The sequence below is a fragment of the Lepidochelys kempii genome, chromosome 1 (assembly GCF_965140265.1).
Source record: "Lepidochelys kempii isolate rLepKem1 chromosome 1, rLepKem1.hap2, whole genome shotgun sequence".
NCBI classification, from domain to species: Eukaryota; Metazoa; Chordata; order Testudines; family Cheloniidae; genus Lepidochelys; species Lepidochelys kempii.
In genome coordinates, this window is record NC_133256.1 from 117,066,033 (window position 1) to 117,088,229 (window position 22,197).

The 22,197-nt window shown below is 43.2% G+C and overlaps 1 protein-coding gene across 1 annotated transcript in view; it reads right to left on the reverse strand.

Annotated features, from left to right (window-relative positions):
- Positions 1–22,197, reverse strand: part of NPAS2 (neuronal PAS domain protein 2) — a 204,606-nt gene that overhangs the window by 99,685 nt on the left and 82,724 nt on the right. Inside the window, exons 2-3 of the mRNA XM_073352007.1 lie at positions 6,332–6,385; positions 851–999 (exon numbers count right to left, since the gene is read on the reverse strand). Of these exons, the coding sequence (XP_073208108.1) occupies positions 851–999; positions 6,332–6,385 (203 nt within the window). The remainder of the gene's footprint in view (positions 1–850; positions 1,000–6,331; positions 6,386–22,197) is intronic.

Below are 22,197 nucleotides of genomic sequence, written 5' to 3' on the forward strand. Positions count from 1 at the left end.
CATCTGTTAAAAGGTGTAGCGGGCATGATGAAGTAGAAACTGAGACCTGGGAGAGACACGACTCTGGATGCTGGCTTAATAGCAGGTTGGATTATCCAGGGAAAACAACCCCACTCCAAACCCACCAGCTCTATACCAGGACTGTACCGAGGCACACAGGCAAGCTTCTCATATGATAACTCCTCTATCCCCTATCCTCAGAAGCTGCTTCTTTTTCATACTTAGGGCCCACAGTGTGCAGGAGTCACAGCCCCCTTTCACAGTACCCCAGGAGAGAACAGACTGGCTCCCTACATCTACTTTTAGAGAAGCTAAGAAGAATATTTCCCCACTCCAGTCAGAAGTCTGTTGGTGTCAGGAGAAGGGAGCTTCCTCTTTCCCGCTTGATCACTGTTTTGTGCAGATCACAAGTCCCTCCCCTGCTTAGCTCACAGGTTCATTTCAGAGCTCTGTGCCCTTTGCATTTCTTCCCTGGCTGCCTGATATTCAGTCAGCTAGGGAGGCATACATCCTCTGCCTTAGAACGTCGGAGGACTGACCAGCTTCATTCACTTGAGCCCAACAGCCAAAAGGAGCATTGTGAGCAAGAAAGGCAGTCTTGAGCAAGCCCATCAGGTCTGAACAGGCATTATACTACAGAGCAAGTAGGATAAGTACTATCCTGTACCAAGGAGCAGCCGAGGAGGCTGATTTGGGTTGCATGGTACCCTTAAGTTTTCTCGTCATAAACTATGACTTGGAAAAAATCTTAATATGAAATTTTTAACCACCTGAGCCACTCTGACCATCACTGGGGTAACAAGGATTTGGTTCAGTTTGACTGTACATGGATAGGTTTAGCAATTTTTACCATTGTGTTTCTGCAGGAAGCCAATGACTTTTTCAAGCACTGTAGTTTTGTCCATTTTACGGGTGTTGCCTGGAAGCATGGAGCTGAGCTCTTTGATGAGAACATTGAATTGGTCACGTCTCTTCTTTTCAGACTTGTTACGTGACGCCCTATAAGTATGAAAAAAATAATGAATGGACCTAGAAAGAGTAATCATTACATATTCTTCTTGCGACATGTTATTTAGAAAATGAACTCGCTATGAATCAGTGTGTGAACACTAATGGCTGGCACCAGGCAAAGCTACATAAGCAACCAAGAACTGACCTTTCTCACTGTCATCTTTGTGACCTCTTTGCTGGGACATCTTGAAAAGCGGCATGCTCCGCAGGATAGAGTGCTAGGATGGGAAACAACAGAGCTGGATTTTATTCCAGTCTCTGCTCTGTGACTTTATTATCTTATTCCTGGGCTCACTCAGGGGGCACATGTTGGCTCTTCTGTCCTCCCCCTATCACTCCAGCAGCAGGACAAGATGTGGAGGAATTTCATGTCCTTGTTTTCAGACAAATTATAAAGCTTGTCTTGTGAGCACAGGTTTTCATATGTGTGTAGGTGTACTCAAAATTCATGCATTCTATGCTGAGGTACTTTCAGTAAAGGAAGATTGTAAATAGACAAGGTAAATAATATGACAACACTTTTTGTTGGCCCAGAAAACAATTTATAATGCTCAAACTTTTGGGCTGATCAAAACATTTAGGTATCCTAAATTATTTGTTGGTCAGATAAAAAAGTAAAAAAACTATGGCAGTTTATAAGCATCCTGTAGAATTGTTTAATTTGGTGCCCCGAATTTCCTGTTGCCCTATGCAGCTGCTTACTTTGCGTACAGGTAAGGACGGCCCTGCCTCCAAGGACCAATATGTAAATAAACATTTTCAGCAGAGATATGACAATGGAGGCTTCCATATGTTACCAGTGACGGGGTGGGGGCTGGAGGCAGTAATTTTTGTTTGTCTTGCTCTCTGGCCTGAATACTTTTTGACATGCACTGGAAAGAAGGTTTCAGAGTAGCAGCCGTGTTGGTCTGTAATCCACAAAAAGGAAAGGAGGACTTGTGACACCTTAGAGACTATCAAATTTATTTGAGCATAAGCTTTCGTGACCTACAGCTCACTTCATCGGATGCATTCAGTGGAAAATACAATGGGGAGATTTATATACACAGAGAATATGAAACAATGGGTGTTACCATACACACTATAACGAGAGGTTTCAGAGTAGCAGCCGTGTTAGTCTGTATCCGCAAAAAGAAAAGGAGGACTTGTGGCACCATTTGTTAGTCTCTAAGGTGCCACAAGTCCTTCTTTTCTCTTTACTGTAATGAGAGTGATCAGGTAAGGTGAGCTATTATCAGCAGGAGAGCTTTGAACACAAAAGTTTGGGTGGATGCTGTCTAACTGATTTAAGCCTACTCCTGTTACACATGCAGAAGATTGTCGGGACAAGATTTGAATCCATCTTCTTCGTATTTCCAAACAATTCAAGAAGATTTAAAGAACAGCAACATTTTATTTTCATGTAATTCAATCCTCAGCCCATGTTAGCTTGAAGGCTCCCATTCCTCCAAAAACTGAAACTCCCCAACCATATATAGAGTAAGTGTTGCTTGCATAGAAAGTAAAATATGTTTTGACAGAAACCAGAAAGTACCTATTTTTAACCCTTGACATTTTATTCACAAAGGAAATCTGAAAACTTTTGTAGTGGAAATAACTCGACCAAGATCCAAATCAATGAACAGAGTAGGATCCTTAAAAGAAGAAAACAGAAAACCTTATTAGGTCATCTAATCTATCCCTTTGCCAATGCAGGATTCTATATTTGCTAGTGCTTTGTTCAGTCCAGTTTTAAATGTCTTGAACAATGCAGGTTCCAACACTTCCCTTGGAAGCTTATTCCATAGTCTAGTAAATATCACTATTAGGGCACTATCCCTGATACTCTGCTGAAGTTGTCCTTGTCTTAATTTCATACCCTTCACCTTGATCAATTGGTCCTTCAGCCCTCCTACAGATTGCGCCAATCACAGCACATCTTCCATTCTTCTCATATCTTGGCCTTCCTTCTCCATATGCGGCTATGTCTTTTCATGATAAAATCTTCCCATCTCTTTGGGGGTTGGCTGAGTGGTCATTTCAGTTCCTGTGGGTACCACTCGGCGACAGCTGCAGTCCATCGATTGTCAGTGAGCCTCGTTATATGCCTAGCCCATCGTATTTTTTATGCCTGCTCTCAACAACGACATCCTGCACTCCACTCTGCTGTCTGATCACTTCACTGGGGACTCGGTCTTGTATTGAAATTCCCAGAATTCTTCTTTCCATTGCCCTCTCTGTGACACACAGTTGCTGCTCCTCTGTCTTCATCAGCACCCATGTTTTGCTGCCGTACAACATTGCTGGCAGGACTGTTGAGTTGAAGAAGCTGGCACGTGTTGCCTTTTTGATTTTTCCTTGGAGGACATCCTTGATAGAATTGAATGCACACCAACCTGCTTTCTTTCTTCACGAGAGTTCACCTTCCTGATCTTGACGCATGTTAATTTCTTGGCCCAAATAGACATATTGCTCAACTTCTTCTATTTGTTCTCCCTTGGTTGTTATCTGGACTTTTGGTAAGGTATCAGACTACATAAATTTCGTTTTGGAGGGGTAAATTTTCAGTCCGACTTGGCTGCTTTTTGTGTTGAGTTCTTGCAGCATTTTCTGTAGTTCGATATAATTTTCGGCGGTCAACCCAATATCGTCCACAAATCTGAGACGGTTTACCTGTTCTCCGTTGATGATGATTCCACCCTTCCAATTCATTTGTCCCATTATCACTTCGAGGCAGGCTGTGAAGAGTTTCGGTGAAACTGTGTCTCCTTGTTGCACACCTTTCTTAACTGGGATGTGAAGGGGAGTATCAAACAAGGTAGTGCAGCATTCAACAGCATAGAATGTTCAACAGCATAGAGATCAATGCGGTGTTGAAAGCTTTTGAAGAGCAGGGCATTGACATAAGCTATATCAAACTATTAAAGGAAGCAAATTCTGATTGCACAATTCATACCATTAGTCCTGGTTATGTACCTCCTGGTTATCTTCAAAGCAATATGGCATATGCTAATGGGAAAAAGATACACTGTCTGAATGGAATTTTGATTCTGAGTAAATATTAACAAAGGCTTGTCCCTATGCATCACCAAAAATGCCCCTTACAAAAAAAAAAAAGAGGCATTAAAATGTCAGCAGATGGTAATGACAACTACCACTATTTAAGATATGTGTTTTCCTATGTCTGTTCTGTGTGTATGTTGCTCACTAACCCCCTTTTTAAATGGTTGCCTTGCATGCATCATAAAAGTAATTTGGACCTAAGTGTGTGAACTGGTAGTGACAGTTAAATCTGGAATTCCTCCCTCTATTCTCCCCTTTGCTTCATCCCCCACTCCATGAAAAACAACCCTGCATTCCAGCAATGTTATAATTCTTGACACTTTGTATCACACTTTCAGCTGCAATAGATCATCTCCAAAGACATCTTTTTCATGATGTAATGTGGAATGAGGCATCCATTCCCTTCATCATCCTCCTCCATTCACAGAGGTCTACATTATTTACAGATGGTTAGGCGCATCCTTATATTGTGCTTCTTTGTAGTATGCATTAATAATACTATGTTTAGCAACTGTCATACGTTAAGTCCCTTGTGAAGAGTGTCAGCACAGTGGCTTTGGGAAAACTTTGATAAGCCCTTTGCCTTAGAAGACATCCCTTGCAGTCCTAAGTGTTTGCAGCAGTTAAGTCTGCACATTGCTCCTTGTATCAAACAGTGGGCTTCTGTATCTCGAGCATGCATGAATTAGAAAAGAAGCAAAGGAGAACAGTTGAGCATGGCTGAAGAGCTTTCTGACCTATATTAGTGAAAAAAGGCTGCAGAAGGGAAGAAGCAGGAAAAAAATCAAAAGAGACGAGCCTGGACCAACTAGTTGTGCCTGGACTGGAAATACTTTCATTAGAAAGAACAAAGGAAAAACGTACATGCAACCTAAGGCTACCTCTACACCAGTTAAACTGCTGGTCGCAGTACTGATCACACTTCCAAAAAAGTTGCTAGCAAACAGATTCTGTGACACTCCTGGTGCCAGCCAATTACTATGGAGTTTTACTGCAACAAATGATTTCCTACCTGAAAAGACAACCCCTACAAAGTGTTAATAGCAATTTCCTGTGTATGTATGAACTGTGACTTTACCACTGTAGTTAATAGTACATTACCACTTAGACCCAATCAATTAGCTAAAAATTCAGCGTCTTGTGGGTTGTTCCAGTTAGGAGCAGTAATTGGTGATGGAACCAGATGTTTCTTTGAAGCAATACTGTTTATTTACAAAGAATGTACAAAGACCTGTTTCCCCGAACACAGCAGGAATCCAACAATCATGAGACAGTGTCTTTGCTCACAGTAGCAGGCACCTTTTCCAATCAGCACTCAGCTCAAAAGCTGTCTCTCTCTCTCTCAGCTTTTTTTTTTCTTTCTCTCCCTAAACTCTTGCCTATGTTTTCTTAAAACCACATTCCCAGTGCTTGTTCTGATTGTGCCCTTGGTTTTTCTGTCCTTGCTCTCTAGTGTTTTCTCCGGTTTTCCTCAAAAACACAGACACACACAATAATAGCTCCATCAATCAATACTTTAACCCCTGCATTTGCTGTATCAATCCTGGTAAACCCCTCACCCTGCATGGCATAGCTTCTGACTCAGTCTTGCCAAGTGGATCTGTGTGTTTGGTGGTGGCTTCTATTGTTTTATTACTAATCAAAGGGGCATTTAGCTGCACCACCATTTACCCTAGCTTCAGTGGAGTTTAACCCAAACCATAACAAGCACATATGAAAGGAGATTATGTTTAGGTCTGAAATAATGTTTGTAATGTTATTCATTTTTGGCGATTAGGTGATTTGAGAGTATTAGTCGTTTTTTGTTTTGTTTTTCTCCCAAATCATTATCAGATGATTACCCATGTATAAACTGAGTAACATAATAAGAAAACCTCATTATTTTCAATTAACAATCTGTGTTTCTTTTACAAAGTGTTTGTCATAAAGATTATATAACAACATGTGTTATTTTATACACATGGTGGACTAGACAGTTGTACTGTGGCAGAAACAGCATTCTGTAGGTTCCTCGGTTGATCCTATGCAGTAATGTAAAAAAGTAACCCTTGTATTTGGCTTGCTGATATTTTTCAGAGGAAGCACTATTGACATGCTTTTATTCTTAAAGGATGGCTGATAATAGTGCTTTGTGATTCAACAGTTTTTCAAGTTGTATTTGGCTTTATTTTTCTCTCCCTTTTGGTTAATTAGGAGGGAAAAAACAGCTTCTGCAGCAACATAAAACCTTAGGTACACAACAAAATGAACAGTGTTATAAGAGAAAAAAAGGGCTCACCTCTTTGCCCTGTCTTTCTCATTTTCATCCATGAGATTGTCTGACCAGCTTTTCCTGTGGAAAGAATGCAGTTATTTTCAGTTGTCCTGTCATTAGCTCTACCTTCAGGTTAATCTCAGAGTCACACTTCTGCTTTACTGTAATAACAGACTGATGGTACCCAAGCCAAATAAACATGTCAGCAGGGTTTTAAACTCAGACCTTAATTTTAAGAACCATCTATTGTAGATGTTATGATTCATTATTAATGTTTTGTACTGCAATAGCAGCCAAGGGCTCCAATCAGAGATTAAGGCCCCATTGTGGTAGGCAAAGTAAAAACACATACTAAAAAGACAGTCTCTCTGAAAAGTTTACAGTATAATGTACAAATGTACAAACCTCCAAGTTACTAGGCTAGACCAGTGGTTTTCAACCTTTTTTCATTTGCGGACCCCAAAAATATTTCGAATGGAGGTGCAGATCCCTTTGGAAATCTCAGACGTAGTCTGCGGAGCTCCGGGGTCTGCGGACCACAATTGAAAACCACTGCTCTACGGTAATAATAACCTTTCACGAACCCCTTAGTCATAGTCTGTGGACTCCCCTGGCGGGGGTGGGGTGCATGGACCACAGGTTGAAAGCCATTGAGCTAGATGAACGCCAGGAGATACAGGGAACCCCTCTATATGGAACCCCTCTGCACATTCAATGCTGCCTGTCCCAAAGAGGATTCACCCCTGGGGAAAAGCAGGTATTATTTCCACTACTGCCCTCCCGGGCGGTTCCTCCAGTTGGGGGAAGCTTAAAGTTCCTACAAGAGCTCGGCAGGAACCCCAAAGACAAAGGTAATATGAGGATGCATTGTGGGCTCAATTCCACAAAGCTCTGAAGCATGTGCTTAAGTCCTATTGACACAGTCTAGTTCCTACAGTACAGGTTTTTTTACACGTTGCAAAAACCAGCCTTGCAACTGACAACGTCTGAGACCCTTGTTGAAATCTCAGTCAAGAGGTCAGGGGTTGAATGGGCCCAACTGCCTTCTCACTATCTGACTTGAGCTTAATTTTTTAGAGTTCGATAGGTTTTTAAGTGGTGCAGCTGTCAGTCCTATGTTAGACCAACTTGACTTGTCACACAGAAAAAATGCAACCCCTGTGCAAAACTGAACGTTTACCAGACCTGTCAGTATTAACAGTTTTGGAACAGATACTGACTAAATTCTTGATCTTCCATAAGGCGTATGTCCATTGCTTCTATAAGAATGAGCCATTATGAACCTGCAACAGATACGTACAAGTGCCAACCATAGCTCAAAAGAAGAGTAGGTAAAATAGATAAATCATGTAGGCAAGACAGGTAAAAAGCTGTGTAAACTCAGCACAGCCGCGGATTCAGCTGTGTCTCCTCAAGCTGTGGCTACCCTATAGAGCTTACAGTGGTGCAATTGCACCGATGCAGCTGCCCTGCTGTAGCACTGAGTGCAGACGTTCTAAATTGACTTAATTACTCCAGCCCCCGCAAATGGCAGTAGCTATGTTGGCAGGAGAAACTCTCCCATTGATATAGCACTGTCCACACCACCGCTTAGGTCAGTGTAACTTACGTTGCTCAGGGAGTGGCTTATTCACACCCCTGAGCGACATAACTTATACCAACGTAAGTGGTAATGTGTACACAGCTGGATACATTCGTTCTCTGGCCACTGCCTGCCCCTCTTTTGTCAAGTGGTAATGTGTACACATAACTTATACCAACGTAAGTGGTAATGTGAACACAGCTGGATACATTCGTTCTCTGGCCACTGCCTGCCCCTCTTTTGTCCCCTCTTTTGAAGAAGGGAGGCTTGAGACATAATACCAAGCAGTGAGGAGAACAAAGCCTCGCATTTATCATTACCTGTGTCCATTCAAGGCATGTACTCCCACTTGTATCAGAGCACAAAACCCTTATGCACTGCTGCAACCCCCACAAGGATTTTCAGGATCAACAGCACAATGTTTCAAACTTTAGACTTCCTACACTGTGATTTGCAAAGTGGCATTCTGTATCACTATTCTTTCTATTAAATGATTCCACAAAATTTAGGAAGTATGATGCAACAAAAAGTTAAGAAAGGAGGGTCAAGTTACGAATATGCATTACTTAGGCTGAATACAATTTCAACGTATGATTTTGCACAGGAATTTTATTGTCTCAAGAATATTTGTTTAAAAACAATAATGAAAACTGATCAGTGGAAGAATTATGGATAATTTGTCAGTAGCTAGTAGATAGTTGTCCTCCATTAACTCATGAGACACTTATTAGCTAAGAAATATGAGATATACATGCAAATTATGCTGTTAATTTTTTGTAACAATACAAATGCAGCAGGAGGTTAAAAGCTGCTGTTCATTGGTCTGAGGATAAAGCCACTATAGGTGAGAAGCTTAATGGGATTTTAATTGGGTAGTGGAGGAGCATAAATAGGAGATACAGAGGGCACGTGTTGGATTTTATTGATGACTGGCACATTGGAATTGCTGTGTTCTGTAATCCAGAATATAGACAAAGAACACATGACTTATGAGGAGAGGCTGAGGGAACTGGGATTGTTTAGTCTGCGGAAGAGAAGAATGAGGGGGGATTTGATAGCTGCTTTCAACTACCTGAAAGGGGGTTCCAAAGAGGATGGATCTAGACTGTTCTCAGTGGTAGCAGATGACAGAACGACGAGCAATGGTTTCAAGTTGCAGTGGGGGACGTTTATGTTGGATATTAGGAAAATCTTTTTCACTAGGAGAATAGGATGGTGAAGCACTGGAATGCGTTACCTAGGGAGGTGGTGGAATCTCCTTCCTTTGAGGTTTTTAAGATCAGGCTTGACAAAGCCCTGGCTGGGATGATTTAGTTGGGGATTGGTCCTGCTTTGAGCAGGGGGTTGAACTAGATGACTTCCTGAGATCCCTTCCAACCCTGATATTCTGTGATTCTATGAAATAATAGTAAGTAGTGCTCATAAAGCTTTCAGACATTAGCTAATCAGGCTTCACAAACCGCCCATGAGGCAGGTTAGTATCATTATCCACATTTCATAATGGGGAAATTCATACAGCCAGGTGAATATTATTTAGCAAATAATTTATTTGACAAAATTCATTACCTTTTAAAATTAATCAACAAACACTTTTAAAAATTATACCCTGAGCCACAGAGTCAGACTGATAAACTGAACTGAAAAATATACTCTCAAATAATATATTTTACAAATGGAGTGACATTTTCAGACAAATAATTCAATAGTTTTTAAAATTATTTGCCCATTGGTAGGAACTGAGGCAACATGGTTAAATGACTTGTCCAAGAACACAGAAGCAGTCACAGAAGCAAGGACTATAACCCAGAAGTTCCTTGCCTTAAATCCCTTGGCCTTTGCTCAAATCACTAGGTTAGGCATCTCCATTGTCTTGATCACAAACTCTGATTCTGACTACTGCAGTAATTGTTACCATTTTGTACTTTTTTATTAATGAAGAGAAAAAGAATGACTGTTTTACTGGATATCTACAGAATACATGGAATTATACTGTGGGGGAAACTTATGCCCATACTCACTGGCAATAGACCTAACTCCTCTGTTCTGTCCAGGATTTGGCTTTCTCACTGACTGATGTCACATCCAGGATCTGCTGTGATGCTGCCAGTATCAGACACTATCCAGTTGTCACTTTGATTCCACATCCATTTGTTGACACAATCAAATCTCCAGAGCATCTTAAGTGTTGCTAACAATGTTTGTGAGTGTGTATTTGGCATATGAAATTAGAACTGTGGTCAATAAAATAGATATGGAAGAAAAAAATTTATTTTTTGTTAAATAGTTGTGTTGCCTCTCTGAGAAGCTGTAGAAGATGTCTGGGCCTGCAGGCCAGCTTCCTGTTGGAGCATAAATCAGTGACATGAAGTCTGGGCATATTCTTAGTGCAACTCTTTTATTTTATACTTTTTCAGCCAGTCTTTGAACAGAGGGGAGGGAGGTCACAGACAGCATACAGGGAACGCCCTCTTTCAGAACTGAGTCCCAAAGATCTCTCTCATTAGAGTGATTAAGGCAGAGAACAAATTCACTTGCTCCTTGCCACAGCTCCTCCCAAAAGAACTTGCATGACAAAACTGAAAACAACGCAGTATTTCTTCCAAGACTGAACAGTGCTCACACGTTAAGAATTTGCAACACGTTAAGAATTTGCAACCCTATGAATAATAGGCCCACCGGCTGACTCCTGCCATAAGAGTACTTAGCAATGACCATCATGTTTGTGCCTTTACTCTTATGGCAGGAGTCAGCAGGTGGATAATAAGCAAAAGATAGTAAGCAGCTTGAATCAACAGAGAAGACTATCAAGAGTCTCTCACTGAAGTAAGCCACCAAATCAGTCAGCATTTGAAATTGATAGTCCACAATGAGAACACACCTGAAGAGATAAAAAGAAACCCTCAGCTCACCACATGTACATATTGGGCCTGATCTTCCGCCACAAAGCTGCTGTGGATTCCCCAGCATGGGGAAGTCCAAGGGAGCACAGAGCCAGTGAATTTACCTCTAAGTCATAGCTTCCATTGGAGGAAGCAGGTCAGGAGCATGTCCAGGAAAGCTGTGTGGTTGCACTGCTTTTGAGCTCCAGCAATCCCCAGATAGCATAATGGCCCTTGTGTGCCTCACTTTTTAGATGTCCAACTTGAGATAACTTGGACCTGATTTTCAGGGAGTGGTATAAGAATTTGGGTAATATGTCAACTTACAATTTATAATTCTCTCATTATCACACTGCAAACTCCATTTTGAATGTGCAGCCCTTTGTCTTCTTCATTGTCTTTTTACTGATTTGTCTGGGGATGGTCTCCTGGCAACCAACTCACTAGGCTGATTTGGGAATTACTAGACAGAGGGACTGAAAGGTTATAAAAGGCAGGAGCTGATCTATTTGGTGTCTTTGGTCACTTTCACCAGCTCAAAAAGAGGGAAGCTGCTGCAGGAGTCTGATGAAATGGGGGAACCTAAACAGTCCCCCAAGAGGGGCACTATGTTGTATTTTAACTCTTAAGTAAAGAACACTGGCATTTTAGAATCCTGTGCAAAGTCTGTCTCTCTGTGTTATGTGCAACACCTGTCATATGTCCTTGAAGGGTTAGCATGTGACCCCAGAGCACCCACATTGCTGTAGTTTGGGAGAGGCTGTGCTTAAGCCATAGGGGAGGTTGAGGGGTCAAGAGCTAGGCAGTTGGACCATGGGGTCTAAGCCCTCAGGAATGGATGCCAGATTGAAGATCTGCACCGCAAGAGTGGGCCTAAGGATCCCAAACTAGGGGCAGTGCATGGAGTCTGTTCAGATTCTGGAGGCTTAAAGCACATGGGAGATTCAGTAATCAGATCTCCTCACAGCAGCCTGGTCAGTGCACAAGAGGGGGTGTTTAATTAGATTTGTGATGGAAAAGTCATCATTTTTCCTGCTTAGTAGGAACTCACAGCTGGGAGAGGTCAGCACTTGTCAAAATGAGGCCCAAGTTGTCTCAAGTCAATGGCCACTTCCAAAAATGTTAGCCAAGGCCCTTGTCACACAAAGTTCCGCATTCCTGAGGGATTTGTTCAAAATAGTAAAATACTGAAGTGTGATAAAGCAAGTTAAAGGATAAAAACTATCTTTGCTCCACATACATCTGGGTGAATGGACATAGCCAAGTGGTATGCCCAGTTCCAAATGATTCTTGCCAGTACAGGGCAAGATTCAGAGTGGCCTGACTCACTGTGCTCTTTTCAGCTGATGCCAATTGCTTGCTGGCTGCGGATATGCTCCCTGGTGTGGGAATTAGCCCTGCCCCTTTTCTTGGCTAACTACACCTTTTCAGACCTCTTTGCCCATTAGCTGGGTGTGTCTACCAGCGTCTATTCTTGTCCCATGTGGGGGTTATGGCTGGCTGACAGATCCATCGTACCTGACATCTTTATGTCTGGTAAACAGCGTTTTTGACTTGTTTGTTCAAAGCAAGAGGCAAGGTAAAAAATAATAAATTTTTGTATCAATTTTTACTGACAACAGCTGAAACTGATAATTTGCATTTTTATTGAAATATTTAAATCATGTTTTTTATGGTTTTGTGTGTGCTGCATTTATTGGGGAAATAGTGGTATCCTTGAAACAAAAGAGTAGCTCAAACCACCAGTCCTGTATCCTCTGACAGGGAAAGACAGAATAAGCATCTCCCTATCACCCCACATTCATTCATACAATGATAGCTGCTTGGGAGAGACGTCATGCAGGCACAATGTCAGCTCACTCCAAGGATTCTCCTGGATAAAGGCTGTGTGTGTTTGTTTTGATATACTCTGTTCCCAGTAGAAACTGAGCTCAAAATAGAAAACTCATCTGGCCATGATCACCTTGTAGTGCATATGAAACATGGTTTTAGCAAGTTATGCTACTGCTTTGCTACATCTGCTAAGCTAGATCTCCCCACGCCCCCACAGCTCTTGTGCCTGTGGCCCTGTCTACACTAATACTGCAAGTCGATCTAAGTTACACTACTTTAGTTACGTAACTTAAGTCAACATAACTTATATCGACTTACAACGATATCTACACCGCGCTATGTCGACGGGAGATGCTCTTCTGCCTCTCGTTGAGGTAGATTAATTAAGTCGACGGGAGTGTGCTCTCCCATTGACTTATCACATCTTCACCAGACCCACTACATCAATGCCACTGCATCGATCACAGTGGTGCTGATTTAGCCATGTAGTGAAGACAAACCGTGAGATAATACATTATGAGGTGTGACTGTGACAATAAAATAAAAGCGATCAGTCATAGGTTTCACAATAGCCCATACAACAGCCAGCTAACCTGGCTTCATAGGTGTTAGACTGAAATATAAGGGAGCTTTACAATTCCATTAAGCTAACTTGATTGAGAAAACATGATTGAAAAACTTACTCTTTTGCCCATCGTGACAGGGGCAGAGAGGCACAGTGGTCCACTGGAATTCCCAGGTTGTGCTGGGGAACAGTTACTTGGAACACCCCATGAAACAGTGGAACACAGTCTTCTCATGTGACTGGCCAACTCTGCTAGCTGGCAAATTAAAGCCGTGGCCTGTCTATTCTCTGTCTCATCCTCTTTCCAGCATCTAATTCCCAAAGAAACTAGGTAACCGCAGCCCCTGCCATCTCCTGCATGCAGGGTCTATTATGCCGGTCAGCCAGGATAAGGACCACCTAATGCTGTATGGGAACTCTCCCCCTCTTCTCCAAAACTGCTCGTCCATGTTACAAAGGATCACTGTGTCACCCATTGTTTAAGGTGTACACCTGAGCCCTAAATTAGATCTCCTGGATACCAGTACTGTACCGGGAAAACAAATACTGTATCTGGTCAAGGTGTGGATAAGAGATGTATGCAGAAATAGGGAAGAGGTATCTCTGATGAATCATGTTCACATCTGAGTGGTGGGCAGGCCTTTAACAACAGCTGCTCGTTTGCTGGATATCAAGGAGGAAATATGGGAAGGAATGGATGGGGAATTGCCTATCTGGGTGGAGGGATGGAAGCAGGTAATGGCAATACAAACATTAAATTAATAAATAATTTGAGGGAATAAGGGACAATGCTGCTAGATTCCTACAGTGGCACAGTGGTCAAGCCTCCTGCTTGAAGAGGGATAGCTCCTCTAATCCAGTGGTTCTCAAACAGGGGCACGGGGCCCACTGCGGGGCTGCAAGCTGGTCTCAGAGGGTCTACCAAGCAGGACCAGCATTAGACTTGCTGGGGACCTGGGCAGAAAGATGAAGCCCCACTGTATGAGTCTGAAGCCTGGGGCCCCAAGCCCCACTGTCTAGGGCTGATGCCGAAGCCTGAGCAACTAAGCTTTGCGGGGCCCCCTGTGGTGGGGGACCCCGGGCAATTGTCCTAATTGCTACACCCTAGTGCTGGCCCGGCTTTTATATGCAGAAAAACAGTTGTTGTGGCACAGGTGGACCATGGAGTTTTTGTAGCATGGTTGGGGGTCGGGGGAGCTCAGAAAGGAAAAGGTTGAGAACCCCTGCTCTACTCCGCACGTTCCCTGTCTCACTGGCTGCTCCACAGTAGGACTTCAAAGTGAATCTTACCAAGACTTAGTGAGCTTCATTCTGACTCTGAGCTAGCAGCTGTGCTCTCTTCCTCTGAGTTGTGAGTTTGTGCCAAAGCACAGTAAAACTTACTCATATTTATTAAACTTCACTTCAAAGTCCTGCTGTTTTACTAGAGCAAGGTTAACAAGTGAGGAGTAAGAGGAGAGATGACAGTGCCACAAGATGGCAGTGAACATGTTAAGTACCTGATTTTAACTCTTTTTTTTTTTTGGATGAGGCACCTAGATAGTCCTGCCATGCTGGATGCTATAGTAAATCAAAGCAACAGATAGACTATTAGGATTTGTCTGAATAAATGATCAGATTCGAGGGCAAATCAAATTTGAATCAGGAATTCAACCTATTGCTACATCTTGGCCAAATATAACCTTCTGAACTGTTACAAAACATGCTAAAGTTTATTGCTAAAAATAACACACAGAAGGGAAAAGAAAAGTTAATGAAAAATTACAAATTGAATTAAAGAACTGAAAACATAGCTATCTATAGCACAACTGCCAGAAAGTAACAAATATAAGAAAATCCCTTTTCATTCTAATGTGCATTTTATTTTGAGAAGGCCCTGTGATTTTTTGTGGCAGAATAGCAGCATTAACAAAGTTACCAGGTGTCATGTAATGCAGCAATTGCTATTGGAATTACTGTATTTAAGTGCAAAGGTAAAATCCACAGGAGTGTGCTGCTTTAGAGCTATTTTTGCCCAAGCATATCTAACATAATCATCCTCCTTTCAATAGCTTGCTGAATTTTGTTTTTACTAGGAAAGAGAATATTTTGGGTTTTCAAACAGGACAAAACACAGTAAAAAGAAAACTGTACTTTCTAGACTTGATGAAGGCTAATAATTCTTGGCAGAGAATAGTTTGGTCTGCGGTTCAAAAATATTTACATTTTCAATATTTATGAATGATCCTTACATAAAAAGCATTACATTTAAAACCAGACATAGAACAAGATTACAAAAACAGAAGATATTCATCAAAATTTTCAAAAAAAACATATTTCTTTAAATGTACCTTTCTGGTTAGTTATTTAAATGGAGTGATAATATTTCTAAATTTGATATTTCACCAAGTTTCATGCTTCAGTTTATAATGGCTCTTCAGATGTTTTCAGGGTTACAGCAACACAAAAATGTCTAAAGAAAACAAATACAGGTATTAAAATTATGGAGTATGACATATATTAATGTTCCGTTGGCCTGGCTTTGGGATGAGGGAATGTTTGTAGGTAATACATCTCAAGATTATGGGATTATAATAAAAGAAGAAAAGGCACATAATGTATTTTGACTATATTCCTTACATTCTGCCTACTTAAAATGGTTAGTTGGAAAAAAGAATCATTTTTATCTGTAGAAGCTGTTGTATGGTATAGCTCTGCACTGTTAAACTGCTCTCTATTCCATCCTGGAGATGGTTGTATTTCAGTGATGAGTGAACTGAGCTCTATATATAGACAGCATAAATCTCCTCTCACCAGGTAAATCAGGAGTAACCCCTGTGATGCTGGCAGATCAGGACCCAGCTCATGCCAAGGACCAGGGCCTCATTGAATGCTGACAAATGCATAGTTGGAAACCAGTCTGGCTCACCTGTCGGTTAGTATAGTTAAAACAGATATCAGTGTTATAAGAATGTGTTTAGTGTTTAGACTTTATGGAATCCTTGTAGGATACTGCATGTTTTAATCTTACCTATAATATCTGTATCCCATGGTATGAAGTTATATTGAGTGTGTGCATTGTAACCCTCTGAATTGTGTAACTCAGCAAATAGGAAAAGGAGCATTAACTAAGGTAGAACTGCTCATTCTGCACACAAGATGGCTCACTGAATGCAAATGAGGCATTGCATACCATCAAAGAACAGAAATCTTGTTGACTGCATTCCTAACTCTCTCTGGGGTAAAGGATATAAAAAATCCCTGACAAGGAGAAACGTGGTGTCTGTGCTGTCCAGACTCTGAGGGACAGAGATTCCTAAACATAAGCAAGAGATCCCCATACTGCTTGGCATGGGTCAGCCCTTGTCATAAATATAAACGGAAGGGTAAACACCTTTAAATCCCTCCGGGCCAGAGGAAAAACCCTTTCACCTGTAAAGGGTTAAGAAGCTAAGATAACCTCGCTGGCACCTGACCAAAATGACCAATGAGGAGACAAGATACTTTCAAAGCTGGAGGGGGTGGGGAAACAAAGGGTCTCTCTGTCTGTGTGATCCTTTGCTGGGACCAGAGCAGGAATGCAGAAACTCAGAACTCCTGTAAAAAGTCAGTAAGCAATCTAGTTAGATATGCGTTAGATTCTGTTTTGTTTAAATGGCTGATAAAATAAGTTGTGCTGAATGGAATGTATATTCCTGTTTTTGCGTCTTTTTGTAACTTAAGGTTTTGCCTAGAGGGATTCTCTATGGTTTGAATCTGATTACCCTGTAAGGTATTTACCATCCTGATTTTACAGATGTGATTCTTTTTTTTTTTAATTAAAATTCTCCTTTTAAGAACCTGATTGCTTTTCATTGTTCTTAAGATCCAAGGGTTTGGGTATGTGTTCACCTATGCAAATTGGTGAGGATTTTTATCAAGCCTTCCCCAGGAAAGGGGGTGTAGGGCTTGGGGGAATTTTTGTGCGGGAGACGTTTCCAAGTGGGCACTTCCCCTGTTATTATTGTTAGACACGTTGGTGGTGGCAGCGTTTAATCTAAGCTGGTAAGAATAAGCTTAGGGGGTCTTTCATGCAGGTCCCCACATCTGTACCCTAGAGTTCAGAGTGGGGAAGGAACCTTGACAGCCCTAAAGGACACATAGAATTGGTTATTATAGAAGCTTATATTATCTTTTTAAACCTAACACTGTAACTCATTTACGTGTTTATATTTTGTGTTTTAACCTTGTAAATAACTCATTTATTTTCTTAGTTAAATCTTTAGTTAATTTATTACAGGACTGGCTACAAGCTTTGTCTTTGGTTTGAGATCTGAGTACAAATGACTTGGGGTAAGTGGCTGGTTCTTTGGGAGTTACTTGAATATATTTTGTGATTTTTGGTGTAAAGGACCCTCTATCACATGGTCCAGCTTGCGTGGGTGGCAAGATAGACTGGAATGCCCAAGGGGATTGTGTGATTCCATGGTAAGGTGATTATATTGCTTCAGGTGCTTTATATTGCAACACTTGTTACTGCATTGGTGAAATCTAATTTTAGAACATACCACCAGTTTGGGGTCTCTGGCCTGCTTGTTGATTACCTGCTCTGAGGTTGGCACTCACAGTCATGAGCCAATCCAGACCCCACTAAACTCAACAGAGCTACACTGATATAAGTGAGAAAAGTGAGGGGAAGGGAACAGATAAGCGTTCATGTCACACTCCTCGTCAATACACGGCCCAAGCTGGGGAAGCTAATGATCCAACCAGCGGACCAAATTTGGTGATGAATCCTAGTCACATGCCACCTGAGGCACATTGCGCACGCACTGGGAAGAAGAAGAAGAAGAAATTAGAAGAATCATATCCATAGTTTGTAAAGTTTACCCAGTCCTTTGGGGTCTTTGATGGAAGGTCACTAGATAAATGTTTATTAATTTTCACTTTCATTAATTATTATTATTATTCAACCTTTGGTGAATGGGCCAAATATATCATGTGAATTAAATTTTGCCCAGATCACTCCTAACACTATAGAAAACAGAAGATCTAACAAATTAAAGTAACATTCATCAGTGAAGGCTGCCATCTGTACAACTCAGAATGCTCCTTGGTGCGCCTGTCCCCTTCCAGCAATGCTCAACAGGATTAGCGTTCTATACGTGTACAGGAAAAGTAGGTCAATTCAGTAACATTGTTCCCTGTGATGAACTGACGATGTGATTGCAATGGTCTGTTCACAGTCACCTATCATTCTGAGCTGACTACAGTGATGATGAAACTGGGCTTGTCACAAAACACATAATAATAACTTAGCTCACTGCACACTTTGTGGGGGAAAACATGTCCAGTTGGGAAAAATAATAATGCTTTGCATTTATACAACCAGACATTTTCAAAGGAACACACTCACATGATATCCTCTGCAGTAAATTAGTGTAACCCTTCTGCCTGTCAGAGTTGGCAGCTACAAGGGCCGGGTTCAGTATCTAGGGGTTAGAATCATAGAATCATAGAATATCAGGGTTGGAAGGGACCCCAGAAGGTCATCTAGTCCAACCCCCTGCTCAAAGCAGGACCAATTCCCAGTTAAATCATCCCAGCCAGGGCTTTGTCAAGCCTGACCTTAAAAACCTCTAAGGAAGGAGATTCTACCACCTCCCTAGGTAACGCGTTCCAGTGTTTCACCAGGGTTTCCAGGGTTCCATTCCAATAACACAATGCAAACCGGCTTGAGCCCCCACCCAGTGACCTGGGACAAATATATATCACCCCCGCTGGGCACCTCCAAGAGACAATACTTAACCTCTCACAAGCACATAGTCTGAGTGTAGCAAAAAGCCTTTTAATAACAGAGAGAAACAATGTGGCATTATGTTGGGGAAACACCACCAACAGGATTCATAACACAACCCATGAGCAAAAAAGCCACCCCAAGCAAATTGGGGCATGTCCTTTCCCTTTGGTTCTTGAGTCCAGCAACCCAAAATCACCCAAAGTCCCACAAGTCCAATGACCCAAAAGTCTCTGTCCCTGGTCAGGGCAGCCCCAGAGTTCAAAAGTTTATCTGCAGAGTTTTACCTCCCAACCTGGGTGGAGATGTGGGGGGGCTTAAGGGGCACCTTACGTGGTCCAAAGCTGATGACCCCACCTCTCCATGGGGCTCCGCTCTGCCAGCCGCCCCATGAGCTGCTCTAGGCATCCAACAAACTGCTCTGCTCCACAAGCCGCTCTACCAGCCATCCCGCAAACTGCTCTGCTCCACAAGCCGCTCTGCTCGCTGTCCTGCATACTGCTCCACCATATATCTTCAGGCTCCCCCACTACTTAACACAACACTCAGTGATTTCAGCTCTTAGTAAGTTTAGCTCTTTTGTGATTTCAGCTTGTAGTAGGGGAGCCTCAGTGCTGGTGCACCATTAGCCCAAAGTGAATTCAGCTCAGCAGCCTGTAACTAGACTCCTAATGGAATCAAAATTAGCTCTGATATTCCACAGTGGAGAGAGGAGGAAGTGCAATTAACATGTAAGGCCCTCCCCAGGGGGCCCATGCCACCAAGTATTAATACCTATCCCCAACTTCTCTCAATTCACAGAGTTTTGGAACCCATGTCCCTTGCCTAGCGAGTGCTACTTAGTTGATGGCAAGTCCCTCCATCATAGCAAAAGGCCAAGTACAATTCCACTGTCCTTGATTCCCATAATCAGGGTAATAACAATTTATTCTTCCTGCCCCAATAACAGAGACATTGGGGATCCCACAGCAGCCAAAGTGACCATTTGGGCAGCTATGGCCTCATTGTAGGTGGAGTGGGTGTGCCTATGCAAATGAGATCGGCCCCTGAAGTTTTTTTCCACAACTTGCCACACCTCACCACCAGATGTCAGGGTGGAGCTCATCCTGACTCTGCTTACATTAGTATTATCATCCATGTTTTAGAAAAGGAAACTGAGGCACAGAGCAGTTAAAAACTATATTCTGGCTCATTTTGGACAGATACTGCACCCTACTTGCACGACTATGCAAGAACTAGGTAGACTGTTACCATTAGCATTCCTGAATGCAGGGGAGCCAGAGGCTCCAGCATGTCTGGAAATACTTCACAGTTCCAAGGATGAGTAGTCAACCAGGTATGTCAGTTAGCATCCACCAACAAAGAAAGAGGGTGTATGCTGCACCTCTTCAAGCAGAAGTCAGTGCAGCTGCAAAGGATGGCTCTGACAACACCCCGCATTAAGGTACTGTGTCTGCATTTGCCCTGCTCAGACAGAATGTATCAGATTACAAATACTTTTATTAAGATGATGTTGAAGTAAAAAGAAAACAGTAAAGAGTTTAAGCATAGAAGTTTCTGGTTATCAGGGAATAAGGTACAGATTATCAAGTGGTGTGAAATTCGGTTTAGGAACAGGTGGCGTAAGGAATACATAATCTGCGATTGGGGTAAAAGTTTAACAGGTCAAAGTACAGACATTGAGATATGGGGGTATGTTGTTCATATAATGGCTATGTTCAGGTGTGGAGTATAATGAGTCGATACGATGATAAGGATGGATTTACCCTCATTTGGTGGGATTTATTGTTCAGTGAGTTTATGGTTCCAGTGGAAAAAGCCTCTCAGTCCCTTTCCCATAGTTGATGCACGATGTCATACTGGCTCACACATCCTAGTACTGTCGATGGCCGGTGATGTGTTCGATGTAGATGTCCCTGGACCATCGGATGGTGTCTGAGACCATGAGGCGCCACATGAACCATGCGTAGCGTCGACCAATCCCACAGGTCCGCAGCACATGCTCTTTGCAGGGGTCCTAAGCGCCCAGGGCTCCGACGATCAGGGCATCCATCTGCACCTCATAGCCCTTCGCTCTCAGGGTGTCGGCCAGGGGGGTGTATTTTTCCAGCTTATGAGCTCAGGCTTCACGGAAGGCCGGAGTCCTGTTCTCAAAGGAGACCATGACGTCAACGAGGATGATCTTTTCCTAGGCCTCTTCGGTGACTACCACATCAGGTTGCAACTGGCTGTCAGTACCGGGGATGGCGCAGTTCATGGCGACCTCCCCCAGGCACGGTGCGATAGCTTTCACCAGGCAGTTCTGGATAGCGTTGTGGTGCAGCTGCCAGGCTCTGGAATGGGGCTTGCAGCTGCACAGGACGTGGGGCAGGGTCTCGTTGGAGGAGCCGCACTTCCTGCAATGCTTGTCTTGGTTCCCATGGTGGATGGCTCCATTGAGCGGGACACAGTTGAGCCAGGCACGGTGGGTGAACTGCCAGTCGGCAAAACGGGTGAAGCCGCCCGCGGCGAGGAAGTGGCTGCTGGCGTCCCACTTGCTGGTCAGTTCGAAGGCTTTACCCTGGTCCGGTTTATGCTTCAGGGTTTCCATGTACAGTGAGTGGATGGCTGCCTTCAGGGTCCTCTCCAGCATGCCCCTGGCACTTGGGGTGACAATGGTGTTGCTGTCGGACCTGATCTGTGGCACCAGGACTCCCAGCTCCTGCCACTCCTCACACCACTCCCAGTGGAGGCCGATGCGCTTCCCCAGGCGACGTGTGGCATTGTGAGCGCGGGACCACAGTGAAGCGATGTCACGCCCATCCCGTCCGAATTTGCCATCCAGGGAACCGCTCAGGAAGGTGGAGGTGTCTTGGTTGGAGGGGGCTCTGCCAATCCGCTTCTTTGTTGCGTCATGGAGGGCGTTTGCTGCGATGTTCCTTACCATGGCGTCGGGACACGTCAGCAGGCGGAAGGCGAGGGTGATCTCCGCGATGTCACACAGGTCGCCCATGCGGCCGACAGTGGCACCGCCATGCCTGTGGGCGATGTAGACCAGCTGGTTGCTGGCTCTCTGGGGAAGGAACAGCTACTTCTTCACCAACTGCCGGATGATCTTGTCTGCCTTGTTGAGGGGTATCTTCGCCACAGCAGATCCCCTTAGGACGAACGAGATGTGGGGGATCAGGAAGGTGTTCAGGGCGTTTATCTTCTGCCACGGTGCTAGCAGGGAGGCGTCGATCTTGGCGGCATCCTGCAAGATCTCCTGGATGGTGTCCTCGGGTGTCTGCCGGACAC